General features: G+C 46.7%; 1 protein-coding gene across 3 annotated transcripts in view; it reads right to left on the bottom strand.

The window, feature by feature from the left end:
• The window catches only part of Tsp26A (Tetraspanin 26A), a 67,897-nt gene that overhangs the window by 14,055 nt on the left and 34,069 nt on the right, over nucleotides 1–19,773 (bottom strand). For 2 of the 3 annotated variants that reach the window (XM_037414085.2, XM_075879054.1), the window contains exons 6-7: nucleotides 6,435–6,485; nucleotides 3,735–3,851 (exon numbers count right to left, since the gene is read on the bottom strand). In XM_037414085.2, the coding sequence (XP_037269982.2) occupies nucleotides 3,735–3,851; nucleotides 6,435–6,485 (168 nt within the window). Of the gene's footprint in view, nucleotides 1–460; nucleotides 581–3,734; nucleotides 3,852–6,434; nucleotides 6,486–19,773 lie in introns of all 3 variants that reach the window. The other variant, XM_037414086.2, reaches the window with a different exon arrangement.

Genomic DNA, 19,773 nt, shown 5'->3' with positions numbered 1-19,773 from the left:
ACTAAATTCACTTCAAAGTAGTTAACAAGGCTGAGGTCAAAAGCAATGTGAGGTATTGTTGTTAGTAGAGAAAAAAAACAATGCAAATCCAGTAATTACGCATGTTATGTGCTGCCAATGTTTAGCTATTCACTGAAGTGAATTTCCGCATTGAATTATTATGCTTGAAAAAGAATGATTTTCAGCGGGTACACCAGATTAAGTACGTATAGCAAGATTTTCCTCTATGTAGTGCAGGTAACAGCAGTGTTGGAAATGATGTCACTAAGACAAATATGCAAATTTGAAAGCCCTGTCAATGTGAGAAGAACTTCAAAATGCATTTTTGGCAAATAAATGTACATTAGACCCAATATGCTAGACACCAGTACGAGAGTTACTCTGGTACTGGTGTCTAGATATGTGAAGTACAAGAACAAAACTTCAGAACTGATTAATGGAAGATACATGGCCCACTGACCTGAGCAAAGGCCACAACTAAGAGTGCGCCTGACAAAGGAACCAGGTTCACCTCTAACCATTCCTCCCCAACCTGCAGGCAACCTCGCTCATATATGAGGCGCGAACGTTGAGACTTGTCCTAAAAAAGTCACGATGAGCGACAGCTTGTCAATACTAACTGTAGAGCTCAGCTCACACTAAAGCTAACCATCTCCAGGTTTACCTGCCACCATCAGTTCCAAGCGTCCACCCCTGAACATCCATATCAATACTATAAGCCGAACACAATGCAATTTCACATGTGCTCTATAGTCCTTTATGAAAGGGAACACTGGAGCGCGTGGCCGCTGCTCTGCGGAGGCCACCTACAGCGCTATCAACCGACAGCGAAAGAAAACACGTTCGCTATCAGCGTCATCTATCTGTGAACAAAATAACCAGCCACGGCCGGTAGAAAGCGCTGCTGGATTATGCTCCCGCTACGATAAAACAACCGGCGATGCCTGCAGCGCATCGTCTGTTGCGAACAAGTCGAGCGTGGTGTGCTACACTCGTAAAAGCACCGTCTCTCGGCTTGCACGAGTTGCGCTTCGACGAAACTAGGAATGTATAAGGAAGAGGGATACACTCAGGAAAAGGTGCGGTTGTGGTTTACCACTGAATGATACATAGTGTCACTCGGTGATACTCTATTATCTGAGCTCCATGCCTTCGCCTTGGAGCTCTAACATTTCCATAAGCCATCAACCAATCCATTTCTGAGAAATTGATACGCAGCAATACAGTGCTGCAGTGAACAAAGATGAGAATGTTCATGTAAATATCCTTTAGCTTCCCCTATGTTATATCATCTACGTTGCAAATAAATATACAAATGATGTTTTCTCGAGATACTCGCTCTAGGGAAACCCTGAGACCGACCGTGCCTGGTCCTAATCCCATAATTTGAGCATTTCCGTCCATCCAAGGATATGAGTGGACATAAAGACGATGGTCGCAATTCCACTCGACTAAACTGTGACTGTGTGCATCCTGAAAACGCTGCATGGTTTTCAGGCGAGCGGCAGAGCTGTTATTAGTTGAGTCGGTGAACCAAGTTCGAGTCGAGAAACAATTAGGGATACCAGGGCAAAGCTAGTGATTGTGCTAGTTTACACGAGTAACAGATGAACTTGAAGATGCTGCGAAAGGAAAATTTTGGACGTTCAACTCGTTGCCTGCCGACTTGATAAGAAGGAATATGGGCATACAACAATGCCTTACCCTGAGTGCATATCTTTCTCCTATACATCTGTAGTACCGTCAAAGCGCAACTCGCGTAAGCCGAGAGACGGCGCTTTTACCTGTATGCTGTGCTCACTCACCATACTCGATTTGTTTGCTCCAGACGACACACTGCAGGCAGCGCCCGTTGCGCTATCGTAGTGAGAACGTAATCCAGCAGCGCTTCTCTACCGGCCGTGGCGAGCTGCGAGTCATGACTGGTTATTTTGTTCGTTGATAGACGACGCCGAAAGCGAATGTGTTTTCTATTTCACTCTGTTGATGGTGCTGTAGGCAGCCGCCGCTCTGATCTCGTGTTCCCTTTCATAAAGGGCGACAGAGTACAGTCGTCACCACATGCCTACAATGGCAGAGCGCCCGCACGAAACAGCACGAACGACACCTGCAGTTTGAAAATGACCACATCAGAGCATGCGCGGTGCCCCAGAAGTGTCTGTGCCTTGCAATTTCCTTTTTTGTTTATCACTATGACTGCGATAATTGCTTTAGCAGTTTGAAGCGCTGTCAAGTGCATAGCACCAGAGAAAATGAAAGCAATCGCCCTGATCAGCACCTTTTACACTGCAACCTATTCTTGGTTCTTTGAATTGTATCATAGCAAGAACAGTTCACTTTGTATTTTCTTTTCTCTTTAGTAGGCTTGTGCGAATATTCAAATATTTAAACGACTAGTAGGGTATTCGAATTCGCTTCGATTCGAATTTAAATTACTGAAAATTTCGAAGTATTCACAAGGAATGAATGAATGCATTTTATTCCGAATGTACTGCTTGTAAAGGTAGTTTCACAGCAGTGTATGAGTGCTGAACTGCGAACGCACCTATCCAAAAAAAACCCGCTTAGCTGCGAAGCCCCCCTCATAATTTAAAGGGGCCCTGCAACTCTTTTTCAGCTTGTCAGAAAACGCTGCCGATCGGTAGTCGAGGCTAGTGAGGACACGCAAGCTAAACATTATGGCACAGCACGCGGCGTGCGATTCACAATAAATTCTCAAAGTCAGCTGTAAATTGCTCTCTTCTCTTGGCAAATGACTCCACAAGCTCAAAAAGCAGATGCAATGTATTTTCTTTCCCTGTGCCGTCCCAACCTGCTTAGCTTCCTGTGCTTTTGTCAGGACGAGAAGAGAGAATGCACTTGCAGGGTGCGAGAAATCTTTGCAACTACGCGTGTACTGGACAGATTCTAAAAATATTTCCTGCAGTGAATTCATGAGGCAATAAATGAACTTGTTTAGTGAATCCATGGCTACTTGAAAAAGTGTCGCACAGCCCCTTTAAATGAAAGTATTCTTAAATTCATTTTATTGAGCTTAAAACTAGTTATGACAGCTTGTATGCTCTAAGTATAATAAATTAAAATGTTACGTATTTTAAGAGTTATAACTCGCACCCTACTAAAAGACACTTCCTGCTACTAAGTTTTTTCCACTTCCTTTGAACCAAAAAACAAAAAAAAAACTGTTTGCACAGAGGCCCTATTTAATTTTTTTTTAAATATTGTGCAGGTTAGGTCATGATAAATATGCCCATTTTTGTTTATATGACATATATACTATTTGAATTCGATTCGAAATTATTCGACCAGAATCACTATTCGCTTCGAACCTGAAATTCGCTATATGCAGAAACCTACTCTTTAGTTTTCTTCCTTTCCTTTGCTTTATTTTGCGAGAAACCGTTCCCAGCACTTTCAGTAGCCACAGTGATTTTTGCATCCACCGAGATAAATAAGGATAAAAAAATGCAAAGGACCTGCATCGTTCACGCCACACATGCTCATATGTGACTTATTTACGACTGCATATGTTGCCCATGCTGTTCCCGAGCATGACATTCCATCGTTCTAGACATGAGAGTTGACCAATGCACTCGGGCAAAAGAACCAAACTCGTTAATTATTTCTTCACAATGTCTTGCAATCCTGGTAAGACTGGGAGGTGCCCGAATGCCATTGCCTAGGTTATCATGTTACTGGAAAGGGTCTCTTTTTTGTGTTTTCTTAAAGAGTACCTGTAGCACAGCCAATCCCACGGCCACCCCTGCCACTGGCACCAGGTTAGCTTCGATCCACTCCTCCCCAGCTCGCAGGCAACCTTTCTCATAGATCACGTGAGACTTGTCCCGTTGCTGCCAACCAAGTGCACGCCACTGTTAGTTGCACCTTCCATCCACCGCTGTTATTCGCCCCACCAAAACTACAAAGCATAACGTGCCACTAGCATAAACAACACACAAAGATCAACAAACATGTTGATGTACTTCGAAATTTGAGGCAACCTAGCTAGGTTTATTTAAGCCACAACATCCTTACTATAAAATATATTAGGGATGAGTAACTGCTGCTTGTGGGAGCAAATAAAATGGGTCACTTCGTATGAACAATTCTACCTAAATACAAGAAGTGTCGTCAATGTTCCCAACAATTTCAAATTGCTTGCTGGTGGAATGAGCAATGCCAAAGACGCTTTCTAGCCACTTAATACTTCTATAATCCTAATGTCATACACTTATAGTTATTGAAGTCCTTGAAACATTGGTTAAAAGAAGCAAATTATAACTATTGGCACATTCCCTGTACCCAATTATGTTGATGCCGTGTGTGCCCTAATGACAGGCTCAAAGTTGCGGCAGTGAGAGCTACCGTAATGATTGTAATGTCGACTCACATGTAGGTCGAACCCCCTAAAATCACACTGCAAAACAAGAGAGCACAAGCCCATTTAATTAAAAAAATTTATTTACAATGTCTTCAAAGGAAATGAAGTCGAATTCCAGTGTGCCAAGGTGGCTTCATGGCAGTGCTTGAAAGATGCGCCCGAAACCTCGCTTCGCAAGAAGACAGAGGGATCATTTTCAAAAAAGCCTTTACAGCCGAAATGAGTTTTTGATTCTAGGTTGATCCCGCGAACTTCAGATTTCAAATTAAAACGAAATGGGTCGACCTGCAATTGTGTAAATACAGTATGCAGCAGCTCAAAATGCAACATATGCAGCCCTGTTGAACCAAGCTTTACACCTCGACAAGACAAACCTCAATAAAACAATATTCCCGACCTCCCAATATTCCGACCCTAGCCTACAATTAGACTACACATACGTAACATTAAGTTGCTCTCTGTCATGGAAGACTGAGGCAAGCTGAATTTACACTTTGCACTAGCAGCGACATGTCTGAACTGCATGCATTTTTTGCGAACAAACCTTTCCAATTGCATGGCAGCTGAAAAGATTGAGCAGCATCTTTTTCTGGCAGAAGCAAAGTTTGCTGGCCATAACCTCCAAGATGAGAGACTAAGCAGGTCAATGCAATGCTGATTAAGAGCACTAGAGAAGATACATATCATCACATTCCAGGGTTCGATGGAAGACCGTCCAGGGTTTGATGGAACCCGGGGATGTTACGCCCGTTTGACAAGGTCGTAGAGTGCCTCGATGCGAGCGGGCATCAAGGCACCCCACTGGTCTCGCGAGATCGAAGTTGGTAGCGCCTTCCGACGAATTTCTTGCAAAGAACTTAGACTTGGAGCAGGTACTCCTGGCATTCACTCACCTAAGGTATTTTTGGCACGGTGGCAGCCCAGCACTGTAACCGCTACGCCACCACGGTGGACTACAATATTTCTCACACACAAAAAAAGAAAACTAAGTCAAGTTCAAGGTTCACTCGCACAAAAACTAAAAATAACACTACGACAGCTTTACGTTTATTTATGAAAACAATGCAAACAATGCCTATAAGCAAATCACATTCCACCAGTAAGCAATAAACCATCGATTTTACCAAGAAACAGTATGTGGCAGGATGAAGAGCACCACTAAAGTGCACAAAGCGAAAAGCAGCCTATGGAAACTGATTATCCAATTACCTGATTAAATTGCTAGAAAACAACAGCATACTGAACAGTTATTGCAGTGCCATATATATAAGTTAAGCTAGCATATTACTATACTGCAGTCTACCTCCATTACAATGGACTACGATAATCTAACAAAAAAAGGTTTGCTTCAACTAAAGTCCAACATCTGAAATCACACACATGGTTTATAGTGAAAAGTTGCACTTTAAGTCACTGAGAATGGATGTACCATTAGAAACTGGAGGTCACCAAAGGGATGCGGTATTAATGCTGTGCATTTCAACTACCACCAAAATTCTACAAAAATTACAAAACACAAAACCAAAAGGTTCACAAAGAAGTATGTGCGTGCTGCTCAGTAAGTTTCACACACAAAATAAAAACAAAAAGTTGCATTAAGCGTACCTGTGTACCTATGCTCACGCAGCGACAGTAAGCAAGTCCTCATGTCTTTTTGCACAGGTCGCAATGATTCAGCAACAAATTAAAAAAAAAGTGGCCCTAATTATAATGGAAGCCCATTTGCTTTCCATTAGGGTGACTTGCTGGACAAGTTGGTACATACCAGCAGCACCAAATGAAGCGAAGGAAACCGAGAGGAGAAAGAAGAGCCAGGGACAGTATGGATGTCCAACATCCTTCCTCTCTGTCTTTGTTTCTTGTCCTGGTTTTTTCTTCTTCATTTGGACTACGTGGTATTCCCACCAAGATTTGTTTTTCACTTAGCGATGGCATCCCCACCAGCACTGTCAAATTCATTACGGTTTTATGGGATAACAGTATTTAGAAAGCACTGGCATGATCTCTGTTGGGCGTTTTCTATTGAAACAAAGAAACAGTATTCTTCACTTACATATTCGGCCTTGCGTACATCATAGCCACATTGTTTGTTCTTTATGAGTTCCTGAAATTCAAACATTTCGCATGTCAGTATTTCAATTATATTTCAGACGGTAACAAATATGCTCAACAAAATTTGCCAACAGCAGCAAGCAATACCTCAATACTGCATTTCTACAATTCAGTGGTGAAAGCATCCACACAGTTTACAGTTCTCACAAACAGCTTTAAAACAGCAGCAAAGTGTTCATTATATATTATAAGAAGCGTGAGCAGACATTTTTTCAATTTTAAGAATAAGCGTTTCTTTGTTTTGCCAGCTCAGCTACATTTTTTTTCGATTTCACTACAATGAAATTTTCGCTTCAACGAAATTTTTTTCCCACCCCATGAGTTTTGTTGTAGCGAGGTTCGACTGTATTGTCATACACTTGGATTAACGAAGCCATCATGGCAGTACACCAATTTCCAAAAATAAACAATTAGAAAATACTGTGATTTCATTCCAATTTTGACACAGACTGGTTTTCTTCGGGCGTGCACTGTAACGCTACCGCGTTGAAATGTCTAGTCACCCGAGTCACAGTTCTAGTTTTTATTTTGACGACAATGCATGCCATACGATGTATGAAAGAAAAGACAGACAGTAGCACTTTTAAGTACTGAATGTCACAGAAGGTGGTGGTGCATTGTTGTCATAACAGAAACACTATGCCTGTTGTGTACATTTAAGGGCTCGTTTCATTTGTTGGACACATTATTGAGATTAACAGGCAATAATAACACACAAGATTTCATTAATATTATGGCTGCAGTAGTTATTTAATGACTCCTGTGACAGATGGTACTGATTACCTCGCTTTCAACTTTCTTGTTCTTCTTACTTGCACAATCACTGCATTTGTTACCCCATCTTTACAAGTTAGCAGCTTGTTATAGCTTCCCGTGACCGTGACAGTCTACCTTCCCTGTATTGCCTGAACATGGGAGGCGCCATGTCCAGACTGTCTTCGGCAAATTTGCACATGCACAGGCATATGTTGGCAGCAAAAACCATAGAGCTTCCCAGGAATATACCAGAGGGAACTGGCACTACCATTCACGGAAGCTGCAATGCATGGCACTTCAGTCTCCATGAGAATTATGGGCAGCAAACGGATTAGTATAATAAAGTTGATTGGGTGAGTTAATGATCCACGATTGTTTTGAAATGAGAGCGCACTACTTAGATGCAGACAGAAAGACAGGAACAAGCGCTTGTCCCTGTCTTTCTGTTCGCGTCAAAGTAGTGCGCTCTCATTTCAAAACAATCATAGATTAGTGTAAACTTCATTCTTTCGGCTCCATTTGGCTCTGTGTGGCCTGAGGTCGCTTTGTCGCAAGACCACGCGTGAAGCACTATGGGAGAAGTGTGTTCGTCGAACCAGTCGAGCGCGCCGGCTGTTTTCCATCCCCCGCAGCTCGTTGGTGCCGGGGGAGCACCAAATGGAAAAGAAAAATACTCGACATGTCTGTGCCCACCGGCACAGACATGCATGAAATGTATCCATGCATGAAATGCGAAATGCATAATGCAGTCAATGTAGGTATAACCGAGCTGATGTATATGGGATGTAACAGTTTAGTAACATGCGAATTAATGATCACGTGCTGATACAAGCAGTCAAAACATGCTATCGTGAGCAAAGGGAGCTGGAACAATGAATTCGTAATTATTGAATGATCACTAGTTCATAAGTTGAACAATCAACTGATTGTCCATGATCAGGTGTAACCTAACAGCAAAGAGGTTTTACAGTGTTCAGGTACAGAGATTATTATTTTATTTTAATTTTTAAGTCATGCCCTGTACAAAGAAGTGAGCACATTCTAAATGCATTTTAAAAAATGACAAATTCATTAGAGAGTTTACTTGTTCTGATTATTTGCAGGTTGTTGGCACATGCTTTAAAGTTTCGTTGTGGGTTCACTGAAACCGGCGTTTTAATTTCGCATTGGCATATTCAAATATTGTTAAACAAGGAATTGAGACATCATACTACACACAGCATTGGAAAAATAACTTGCTCACATACGATGAGCAATACCTTACCCCTGCAAATTGATCACCAAAAAGAGGGAGGGGATCTTGCATATCATTGCATCAACTGACGAAAAACGGTTCGCATGACAAAGAAAGATAAATACGGACGTACTTCACCTGTGAATAATGAAGAAGGTAGAAATACTTCACTTAATTGACACATCTACAAGAAGTCGCACGGCCTGAAGAATGTAGGGAAGCAACATGGGGCGAGGGTTGTGTGTGTCGCCACAAATAAGATACACAGTCGATCTCCGATAGATCAAACTTGAATATACCGAATTATTGGCTATATCGAACAGTTGAGAAATCCCCTTGACTTTCAGAATGAAAAGTACGGGACCAGTGCATATCGAACTCCGGCACAGCGGGAACTCCGCTATATCGAACGCTGCACCGAGCTAAAGACCAGAAAGTGCATTTCTTTTTAGAAAATATTCATAAATTTTCGGCTGCGTTTTCACTAGTTTCGATCGTTTTTCGTGCGCAGGTGACGAAAGGATAGTGTTATTCCATTGCACTGATCGGGTTCGTTGCACAGCACTTGCTAGTTGCACAGATAGGTTCGATGCGCTGTCTGCAAGTCTTAACGTGGGGACATTGTGCTTTTCAAGAAGACAGACCGATTGCCGAGGACACTTAAATGAGAATGCGAAGTGACTTGGCGATCTAGTTGCAATGTTTGCATTTCTTTCCTTTTTAACGCACAGTGGCACGCGAGTTTAAGAAGCAAGGCTTTGCGATGTGCAACCTCGTGACATTTTTGCGCACTTTTGGTTTCAAAACGCATGTCTCTGAGGCGACTCTTTTTCTAGCTTTGCGCATCAAAGCTGATGAAAACGGTGGCTGCCAGCTACAAAGCCACAATCGACATCGATAACACCAGCATGTCGACTTATGTCAACGGTGGGAACTTGGCGATGTCTTTCGCGCCTTGTGGACTTGGTTACTTCTCGCATCGTTACCGATAAATTTTCCTTCAGAAGTTCAACTGAACGTTGACCCACACATAGCAATAAAATCTATCGACCGACCATCTCCCCGAAGGGAACACTGATGGAATGAGAAGCAGTAGCGGTGCGTACGGTGTTGACCCAGTTGAAACGGGCGTGGACACGGGTGCTGGAAGAACGGTTTGAAGCGAAACTCTGTAGTGTTTACTGGAGTAAACGTTTGTTTTAAACGCAAAGATACAGGAGGAGAGATGCGTTAAAGATGCTTGTACTTGGCTTCCCCGGCTTGCGATCGCTGTTCTTGACTCGCACCTCGTCAGTGTGCCAGGAGCGACTTCACCTTTTGCGAATGCGATCGGCTTCGCTAACCCACAACGCAGGCGACGGCCGAAAAAGGTACGCGCACACTAGCCACAAGCATGCCCCGGCGGCGTCCCACCCGTCGCAGTGACTGCTAGCTGCGCTGTCCATATTGCCGGCGCCTTGGGACCACTACCAGGCTAGACGACGGCCTACTCACGGCTTCTTCTGTCCGATAGATGGAGAGGTGGCGCGGGTGAGCAGATGATGCCAATGTGAAGAATGGACTCGAGCGTTGTGAGCGGTGGAGAGGATGAAGCGAGAGAGATGATACGTGGCGAGCGGCGACAGGCTGGGGAGAAAGTGACGTCACACGCGCACACTGCGAGGGAAGGTGTGGCTTACTTGGCGCCACCATGGTGCAGAGGTACAAGCATGGAGATAAAAAAAATCTGTGGGCTACCAAATAACGGTGGTTGAACAAGTGCCCCGCCAGAATTCTCTCTAGTAAATTTCGTATAAAACTGTGCCAAAAACTATGGCCGACATACCTTTAAGGGGGGTATCTAGATTATAATTTTGGAGTTTAGTTGCTAAAAAAAAAAACACTTTCCCAACACAGTGAAACCTCGTTAAACCGTACTCGCGTAAACAGTAGTTTCGTTTTAAAAGTAGTGAAGTCAAATCCCCGACTCGGCAGCCATTGAACATAATGCATTTTGTACCCGCACAAGCCGTACCAGCTTATGGTGTATGCATCGGTTAATAAGTAGTTTTCCCTATTTTCGTTGCGCACTCGCCGCAGCATGTCGTCTCCCACTGGGCGTCCCGACAGAACAGCAAGTCCCAGAGATCAAAACATGCGTCGCTTGTGTGTGTTGATGATGGCGGCTGTGTTGGTGAGCGCCATCTCTTGGATTTTTCTGCAACAAGAAGCACTGGGCCGGCTAGGCTTCTGGTGTTGTCCACACGATGGCGCTTTGCACAAACACGCAAACATGGTGTGCGCTTGCTTTGCTTTCTTTGTTCCTTTGGCGCCGTGCATAGGTGTTCTCTGGTTGATCCGTGCCGTTCAGCTCTCGCGTCGTTTTTCACGTGTTGTGTATGTGTGCTTGTGCTGCTTCGTACTTGTGTCATGCCGAAGCTGGGACAAAAGCATCAAGTGCTGAAAATAGAGGAGAAATTGGACATAATTTGTGCTATGGAAAGTGCCACGAAAAAATCGGAGCTGGCACGCGAAAAGGACCTGCTGTTAACCACGGTGTGTGGAATTCGGAATTCCAGAGAGAAGTTGCTCGGCAGTGCTGCTGCAACTGCGAAAAGGTGCCGGCTACGTGGTTCGGAGTTTTCGGATGTAGAGGAGGCACTGGTTATGTGGCTAAAAGTTGCACGGTCGAAAAATCTGCCTATCAGCGGACCCCTGCTCGTGGAGAATCTGCCTATCAGCGGACCCCTGCTCCCTGGTTTATGCCTCGCAGCTCAACAATGACAACTTCGTGTGCAGCAATGGCTGGCTGGCCAGATTTAAGGCGAGGCACGGCATTACCACGAGGACTGTTTCGGGAGAAGGTGCTGCTGCTGACGTGGATGGCGCGGAGCAGTGGCAAAATGGCCAGCTGAAGAACATCTTGGAAGACTACGCCCCTGATGACATCTTTAATATGAATGAATCGGCATTATTCTTTAAGCTGCTACCAGACAAAACACTCGCGTTCAAAGGCGAGACGTGCACCGGCAGCAAGCATGCAAAAGACAATATCAGTGGTGCTTTGCGTAAACATGACTGGAACCGACAAAACTCCGCTCCTCATGATTGGAAAGTCGGCGAAGCCTAGGTGTTTCAAAGGCGCCTGGTTGCCATCAGGGGTCATCTATCGCAGCAACACCAAAGCATGGATGACGGCAAAACTCTTTGAGGAGTATGTGCGCCTCATCGATCGTCGTTTTGCAGCTAAGAACAGAAGAGTTATTATTTTAGACAATGCTTTGGCGCACGTCGCCCTGAACAACCTGACGGCTGTGAAGTTGGCGTTTCTGCCACCAAACACAACAGCAATTTCCCAGCCCTTGGACCAAGGCATCATTCGAGCTGTAAAACAGCTCTACAAGAAGAATCTGCTGCGCAGATTTCTTCTCGTCATTGAATGTGGCAAATTATTCTCCATCGACCTGATTGGTGCGATTCACCCGCTCGAATACTCGTGGCGGCAGGTTGAAGCAACGACAGTTCAAAACTGCTTCAAGCGTGCTGGCTTCAGTGTGTGTGCGTGCGACGCAGATGACGCCAGTGACACCATCGACCAGACTTCGGACATCGTAGATGAAGCTTGCAAAACTCTGCTAGCTGAAGTGCTGAAGCGGCAGGGCGTTACGGAAGACATTTCCTTCCCCGACTTCAGAGACGCAGACAGCGATGTGCAGACATCTCCGGACATGTCCGACGAAGCCATTGTTGCCTCGGTTGTCGAAGTGTCGCCAAATGATAGTGATGAGAACGACATGGAAAGCGACAACACGGGTGGTGATCCAGGTCCGACAGTGGCCGAAGCTGCACATTGCGTCAGCGTCATGTGGATATTTGCCGAGAAGAGGGGGCTGGCGGGAAAGCTGCCTCACAGCACAAGTGAGTTTGAGGCCGCTGTCGTTACTGCTAGGCCGCCGCATCGTCAAATGAAGATTACAGACTGTCACGCGAAGTTAATAAATTACTGCACGTTTTTTGTTCTTTCATCGCACTCCCTGAAGGTTTCTTTTTTTGACAGGTAAGTGAGCGACCTAACACTATTTCGGTTAAGCAGTACTACCGTTTAGTACGTACTTTTTCCGAGCTCCGGCCAACTACGGTTTAACGAGGTTTCACTGTATTACAATTTTAACAATTAAATCCTTGCAGGGTCAATAACATGCATGTACAGGCTTTTTCACACATAAGGAAAATCTTGATATGTCACAAAAGCAAGGACCTTGCAACAAAATACGTACTTCAGGACTACGTAACAAGTGTGCTACCTCTTTGGTGTGTACACACCAAATAAACAAAGTTATCGAAATAAAACTTGCATGACCCAGGCCATAAAGAACGAAGAAGTCAAAGCTGTTCCACATGCTTCACGCTCCCCGCCATCAACAAAACAATTGGTTCTATCATACAGTATGTTACACAATACTACACTAGATTTTCAATTATATGGACAGTATCGGCTAGTTTTTGCCGTTGCCACCACCGTCATGCATCGTATATGTATACGTGTATGTATGTATGTATGTATGTATGTATGTATGTATGTATATATATATATATACATATATTATATATATATGAAAACAACGAAGAAAAAAAGCCACCTACGCTCGGCACGCAGCCGTGCACTTATCCTTCAGTGGGGACAATCGTGTGCCTTGGCCTTTCACCGAAAAGATTGTGTTTAGTTGCCGGGCACACAAAGATCATTTTGCTTACTGGACAGGCCCACTTTGCGAAAAGAGCGTTTTTCAAACACAGCAAAGTAACAACTGGGACACTCGTTAATTCGCACTCATATCTGTACATGTGATTACGTTTCGTGCATCTTTTTTGTTTAAGCAGCGCGCTAAACATCGAGCTGTAAACATTGTTAGTTAGCTCTCGTTCTGCGTGTGTTGTTTTCGTGCGTCATTTGTGCATGAGCAGTGCACTGCACATTTCGATCTGCTAGCCGTTCTCAGCATTACATTTTTAAGTTGTTGCCATCACATTCATTGCTTCGCCCTTGCGGCTAAACTGACTTTTTTTTATGCTGAAAGCTTCGTCGCTGTGAATACTTGACAGGCGGCATTAAAGGGGCCCTGCAACACTTTGTCAAGTAACCATACAATAGATTCACTGAAAGAGCTTATTGCCTCACGAATTCAACGCCGCAATAATTTTTTAAGAATCCATCCAGTGCGAGTGGGGTTACAAAGGTTTGTTGCATGCTGCAACTGCACTCTCTCTTCTCTCATCCCGACAAAAGCGCTGGAAGCTAAGCAGGGAGAGATGGCAGGCCCCCAGAAAAATGTCACGTGCGCCTTGCGACCTTGAGAACTTTTTTTTTCTTCGAATGCGCAACTTTTTCAGTATGATCGCACGCACACGCGTGGACAAGTAGCGGCCTCCTGTGGCGATCTCTGTAACGAGCAAGCACGCCATGTTCAAATTGGCCAATGGCTGATAGATGGGCTTGCTACGTGTAATTTTTGGGCATATTCCGTGATTTGTCAAGAGAAGAGAAAGCAATTTTTAGCTGACTTTGATAATTTATTGTGAATTCCAGGCCACGTGCTGCACTATATTATTTGGCTCACGTGTTGTTGGGAGCCTGTACTACCGATTGGCAGCGTTTTCGGACCATGCTCAAAAAGTGTTGCAGGGCCCCTTTAACGGTGGCACGCATTTTGAGAGTTGCTTGCAAGTTTTTCGGTATGCCACGAATTCACGACACTCTGCAATAACGGTTTTAGAGAATATACTGTCACCAATCTTGTCTCACTCAAGGAAACCTTCCGCAGAACTGCTCGTCAAGCTAGGACAAAAAGAAAAACTGCTCCAACCCAACCTCTTCGTCCTCTTCCACACGAAAACCACGCGAATTCATGCGGCATTAAAAAGCGGCTCAATCCCAACCTCTTCGTCCTCTTCCACACGAAAACCACGCGAATTCATGCGGCATTAGTCCCCCCTTTTAAAAAGCATCGACTCGATGCTTCTAAATAAAAAGAAGAAGAAAAAAAAAACCCATAATTAGAACACGCGTTGACGCAGAGAATGACAAAGTGAGTGCCAGGGAAAACAAAGAGGGCGCACAAGCACTTGGACCATGCGCGAACACAACAGCACCAGTGGAAGAGTCAAGAAAAAAAAAAACACCACATGAGATCACTGTCACGTTTGCGAAGTAACTCGCAAGCACAGAGACTATTGTGTGTAGTACGGCTTGAGTCGTACGACATGCACAGTTTCGGGCCGATGTTGTCGACGTGACGACACTGTGCCGTCCGGAAGTACTTCGTATGTAAGGTCACTCACACGTCGGATAACCTTGTATGGTCCGAAATAACGGCTCAGAAGCTTTTCAGACAAGCCTGGTCGTCGGACAGGAGTCCACACCCACACTCGTTCACCCGGGTGGTATGCGACGTTTCGACGGCGAAGGTTGTAACGTCGTGCATCTGCGTCTTGTTGGTGACCGATGTTCACGCGAGCCAGTTGACGAGCCTCTTCGGCGTACTGCGTGTATTGCTCGGCTTCTGGAGAAAGAGCATCGCTATTATCGTACGGCAGCATAGCGTCAAGCATCGTTTGTACGTTGCGTCCATAAACAAGGTGGAAAGGTGAAAATCGGGTTGTTTCCTGCATTGCCGTATTGTATGCGAACGTGACGTATGGGAGGATATCGTCCCAGGTTTTGTGCTGCACGTCCACGTACATTGACAGCATGTCCGCTATGGTCTTGTTGAGCCTTTCCGTCAGTCCATTACTTTGTGGGTGGTAAGCCGTTGTTTTTCGGTGACTCGTGCAGCTCAGTCTGAAAATGTCCTCTAGCATTTGTGCCGTAAATGATGTTCCTCTATCCGTAATCACACATGACGGCGCGCCGTGCCGGAGGACGATGTGCTGCACGAAGAACTTCGCCACTTCAGACGCCGTGCCGCGGGGTAATGCCTTTGTCTCAGCATACCGGGTCAAGTAATCGGTTGCCACTATAATCCATTTGTTACCAGTGGCCGACAAAGGGAAGGGTCCTAGAAGGTCCATTCCCACGAGGTCGAAAGGTGTCCGTGGTGGTGTAATAGGGTGGAGAAGGCCCGCAGGTTTCACGGGTGGCGTCTTGCGACGCTGGCACTCGCGGCAGCCTTGCACGTAGCGGTGTACACTGGTCGAAAGTCGTGGCCAATAGTACTGCTGGCGCACTCTGGCGAGAGTCCGCGAGTAGCCCAAGTGTCCCGACGTGGGCTCGTCATGGCACGCGAGGAGGATGTCATCCCGCATGTCGGCTGGTACAACGAGGAGGAAGGCTTTGTTGCTACCTCGAGCATTTTTCTTGTAAAGAATGCCCCTCCTTAGACAAAAGGATGACAATTCGCGAGCGATGCGCCGAGGAGTGTGAGAATTTCGGCCTTCTAAGGAATCAATAATAGGGCGCAATTCCTGATCGGCTCTCTGTCTAGACATAAAGTCAGAATCACTGAGGGCTCCGAGAAAACCATCAGCATATTCCGAGTCCATATCAGGATGTCCCACGGGTGCTCGAGAAAGTGCGTCGGCATCTTCGTGCTTGCGCCCAGACCTATACACAATCATGATGTCAAACTCTTGCAAGCGCAAACTCCACCGAGCGAGACGACCAGACGGGTCACGGAGATTGGCCAGCCAACACAGCGAATGGTGATCGGTCACCACCTTGAAGGGACGGCCGTAGAGGTAAGGTCGAAACTTTGCCGTTGCCCACACGACTGCGAGGCATTCCTTCTCTGAAGTGGAGTAGTTGGCCTCGGCTCGAGAGAGAGTACGACTGGCGTAAGCTATGACATGTTCTACGCCGTTGTGCCGTTGTACAAGGACAGCGCCAAGTCCGACGTTGCTTGCATCCGTGTGAACTTCGGTATCAGCGTCCTCATCAAAATGCGCAAGAACAGGTGCCTCTTGCATTCGCTGCCGTAACTCTGTGAAAGCTGCTTCTTGCTCTGTAGTCCAGGCAAACGGTACATCATCTCGGGTGAGTCGCGTGAGCGGTTCGGCTATCGTCGAGAAGTTGGTAATGAATCGGCGATAATAAGCACACAAGCCGAGAAAACGCCGTACCGCTTTTTTGTCTGACGGCACAGGAAAGGTGGCGACTGCTGCAGTTTTTTCTGGGTCAGGCCGCACTCCATCCGCACTCACAACATGTCCCAGAAATTTCAGCTCATCGTAGCCGAAATGGCACTTCTGGGGTTTTAGCGTGAGTTCGGCCGAACGAATAGCTTCCAGAACCATTCTTAGACGCTTCAGATGTTCTTCGAAACTCTCGGCAAAGATGACCACATCATCAAGGTATACAAGGCAGCTTTGCCACTTCAAGCCAGCGAGGACGGTATCCATCATTCGCTGGAATGTTGCGGGAGCCGAACAGAGGCCGAAAGGAAGAACTCTGAATTCATAAAGCCCATCGGGAGTTACAAACGCTGTCTTCTCTCTGTCTCGCTCATCGACCTCTATCTGCCAATAGCCGCTCTTCAAATCTATCGATGAAAAATACTTCGCGTGTCGTAGCCTGTCGAGAGAATCATCAACCCGTGGAAGCGGGTAGACGTCTTTTTTGGTGACGCTATTGAGTTTCCTGTAGTCAACACAGAATCGCAGCGTTCCGTCTTTCTTCTTTACTAGAACGACTGGCGAGGACCACGGGCTGCTCGACGGTTGTATCACCCCGTCGTCAAGCATCTCCTTTACCTGCGTCTGTATAGTCTCGCGTTCTTTAGCCGAAACACGGTAAGGTTGCTGGCGGATTGGGCGAACATCATCGTCGGTAATAATTCGGTGCTTTATGAGGGGTGTTTGACCGACTCTAGATGAAGAGGCGAAGCAAGATTTAAATTCCTTCAGCAGGGTATGCAGTGCGGCCTTCTTCTCGTCCGAAAGCTTCGAACTGACGTCGATGTGGTCCAGAAACTTATCTCCATCAACCATTTCCTCGGATGCGAAGCACTCGGTGACATCCGCTACACGGTCTCCGAAGGCCACGGTGGTGCCGCGGAAAAGATGTCGGTGCTCGAAGTTAAAATTTGTGACGAGTATCTGCGACCGTCCGTCACGCACACGCAGAATGCTTCGCACTGCACACACACCTTGAAGCAGTAAAAGGGATACGTTGCTCTCGGCGACCACGTCACCGTCTTGGAGGTCTTCACAGGTGACTTCTACGAAAGCAGTCGCTCGGGGAGGCAACGTCACGCTTTCGTCGGCAACACGCAGCGCAGGTCTACGACAGCTATCAGCGCCTCGATCGGTTGCAAGTTGCGTCGAGAAAGTCACCATTCGCTCGCGGAGATTTATGATCGCGCCATTCTCTCGAAGGAAGTCCATTCCAAGGATGAGCTGACGAGAACAGTCGCGTAGTACGAGGCAGGTTACCACAAACGTTGACTCGCGTATTTCCACTCTTGCGGTACAGCGACCCAATGGAGTAATAACGTGGCCTCCAGCAGTGCGAATACGCGTCCCATTCCAAGGTGTCATCACTTTCTTAAGACTGGTTGCCAATTTTCCGCTCATAATAGAATAATCTGCACCTGTGTCCACCAATGCGCTGACCTGAAGACCGTCTATCAGCACGGGAATGTCGAGTGAGACTCGGCCACTGGGTTCAGACGCACAATCCGGCATTTCTCTCGCACTGCACTCAGACGTCAATTCAATGTCTGCAGCGTTTTGTGGAAGCGTCGATAGGAGGTCTTCCGCACTTTTAGTCCCAGCGACCTCGCCCCCGAAGGTCGCTGCCTTCAGTTTTCCCGACGAGGGCTTGGGGAACGTCCCCGTGCCATCGTACTGAGACGTGGTCCAATAGCTGCGGGTCGTCGTGGAGATGGAGACCGCGATTGACGCCGTGGGAAAGGCAGACGTTGCTGCGCGAGGTAGTCCTCAATTTCTCTTGGCCTCTGACCAACTAGGGGACGAGGCGAATGAATAGAGAAACCGCGCAGTCCAAGTTGTCGGTATGGACATTCCCGGTAGATGTGACCGGCTTCACCGCAATGGAAGCAGAGGGGTCTTCTATCCGACGTACGCCAAATATCGGACTTCCGCGGAGGGGCACGGCGACCGTCGATGTCCAAACCAGCATGCGCAGATTGAATTGAAACTGGCGGCATCGTCTGGATTGGGACTGCAGGGCTTGAGACCGGCATGGAAGTGCGCAGAGCTTCGGCATATGTGCGGTTCCCAACATCAGTGGACGCAGGAGGTGGTTCTAGATTTGTAACCGTTGGTTGAGGGCGACGGCTGTGAAGCACCTGCTGGACCTCGTCCCGAATAATATTGGTGATGCTGCTTACCTCCGGCTGTCTCGCCCCGTGTAGTTTCGCGATTTCCTCGCGGACGACGGAGCGGACGATTTCGCGAATCCACTCAATGCTGTTGCTCCCGAAGCTGGCGGAAAATTCAGTAGGTGATGCAGAATTCACTTGCCGGTTGAGTAGGGCTGACCGCTGATGAAGTACCCTCTCCATCGTAGTGGCTTCGGTCAGGAATTCTGCTACACTCTTCGGAGGACTCCGCACTAGACCAGCAAAAAGCTGCTCCTTCACGCCTCGCATCAGATAGCGTAGCTTTTTTTCTTCTGGCATTGCCGGATCCGCTCGCCTGAAAAGCTGCGTCATGTCCTCCACGTACATGGTGACGGTCTCATTAGGCATCTGGATGCGTGAATGCAATGCACGTTCAGCACGATCGCGGCGGTCGGGGCTCCGGTAGGTCTCCAAGAGGCGATGCTGGAACTCGCGCCAGGATGTCAAGACATCACTTCTGTTCATGAACCACGTTCGGGCGCCGTCTTTCAAACACGCGTAGACGTTGCGGAGTTTGGCGGCTTCGTCCCAGTAGTTGATCGCTGCGACGTGTTCGAACTCGCTCAGCCAGTCGTCCACATCCTCAAACAGCTCTCCGTGAAAGGGACTAGGCATCAGCGGGTTCTGGACAGTGCAATAAATTGGTGCCGACGACGTAGGAGTTTCCATGACGCCTTGAGGCGAAGTCATAGTCGCTCTATGGATAAGCTGTGCCGGTGTCTCTGGTGGTAGGCCTCGTTGGCGGCGGCTTGTTCTGTGAACTGGCGTGTCCACGGGCACAGGGCTTGTGTTCCGGCTCCTGGATGGGCTCTTGTGCATGGGGTGCGTCGTCAGTTGTCGTACCCAGCAGCTCCACCAATCTTGTCACCAATCTTGTCTCACTCAAGGAAACCTTCCGCAGAACTGCTCGTCAAGCTAGGACAAAAAGAAAAACTGCTCCAACCCAACCTCTT

Source organism: Rhipicephalus microplus, chromosome X (assembly GCF_043290135.1).
Source record: "Rhipicephalus microplus isolate Deutch F79 chromosome X, USDA_Rmic, whole genome shotgun sequence".
Taxonomy (NCBI): Eukaryota; Metazoa; Arthropoda; class Arachnida; order Ixodida; family Ixodidae; genus Rhipicephalus; species Rhipicephalus microplus.
The sequence above is the reverse complement of the archived record's forward strand: the minus strand, read 5'-3'. Positions and strand labels throughout refer to the sequence as shown.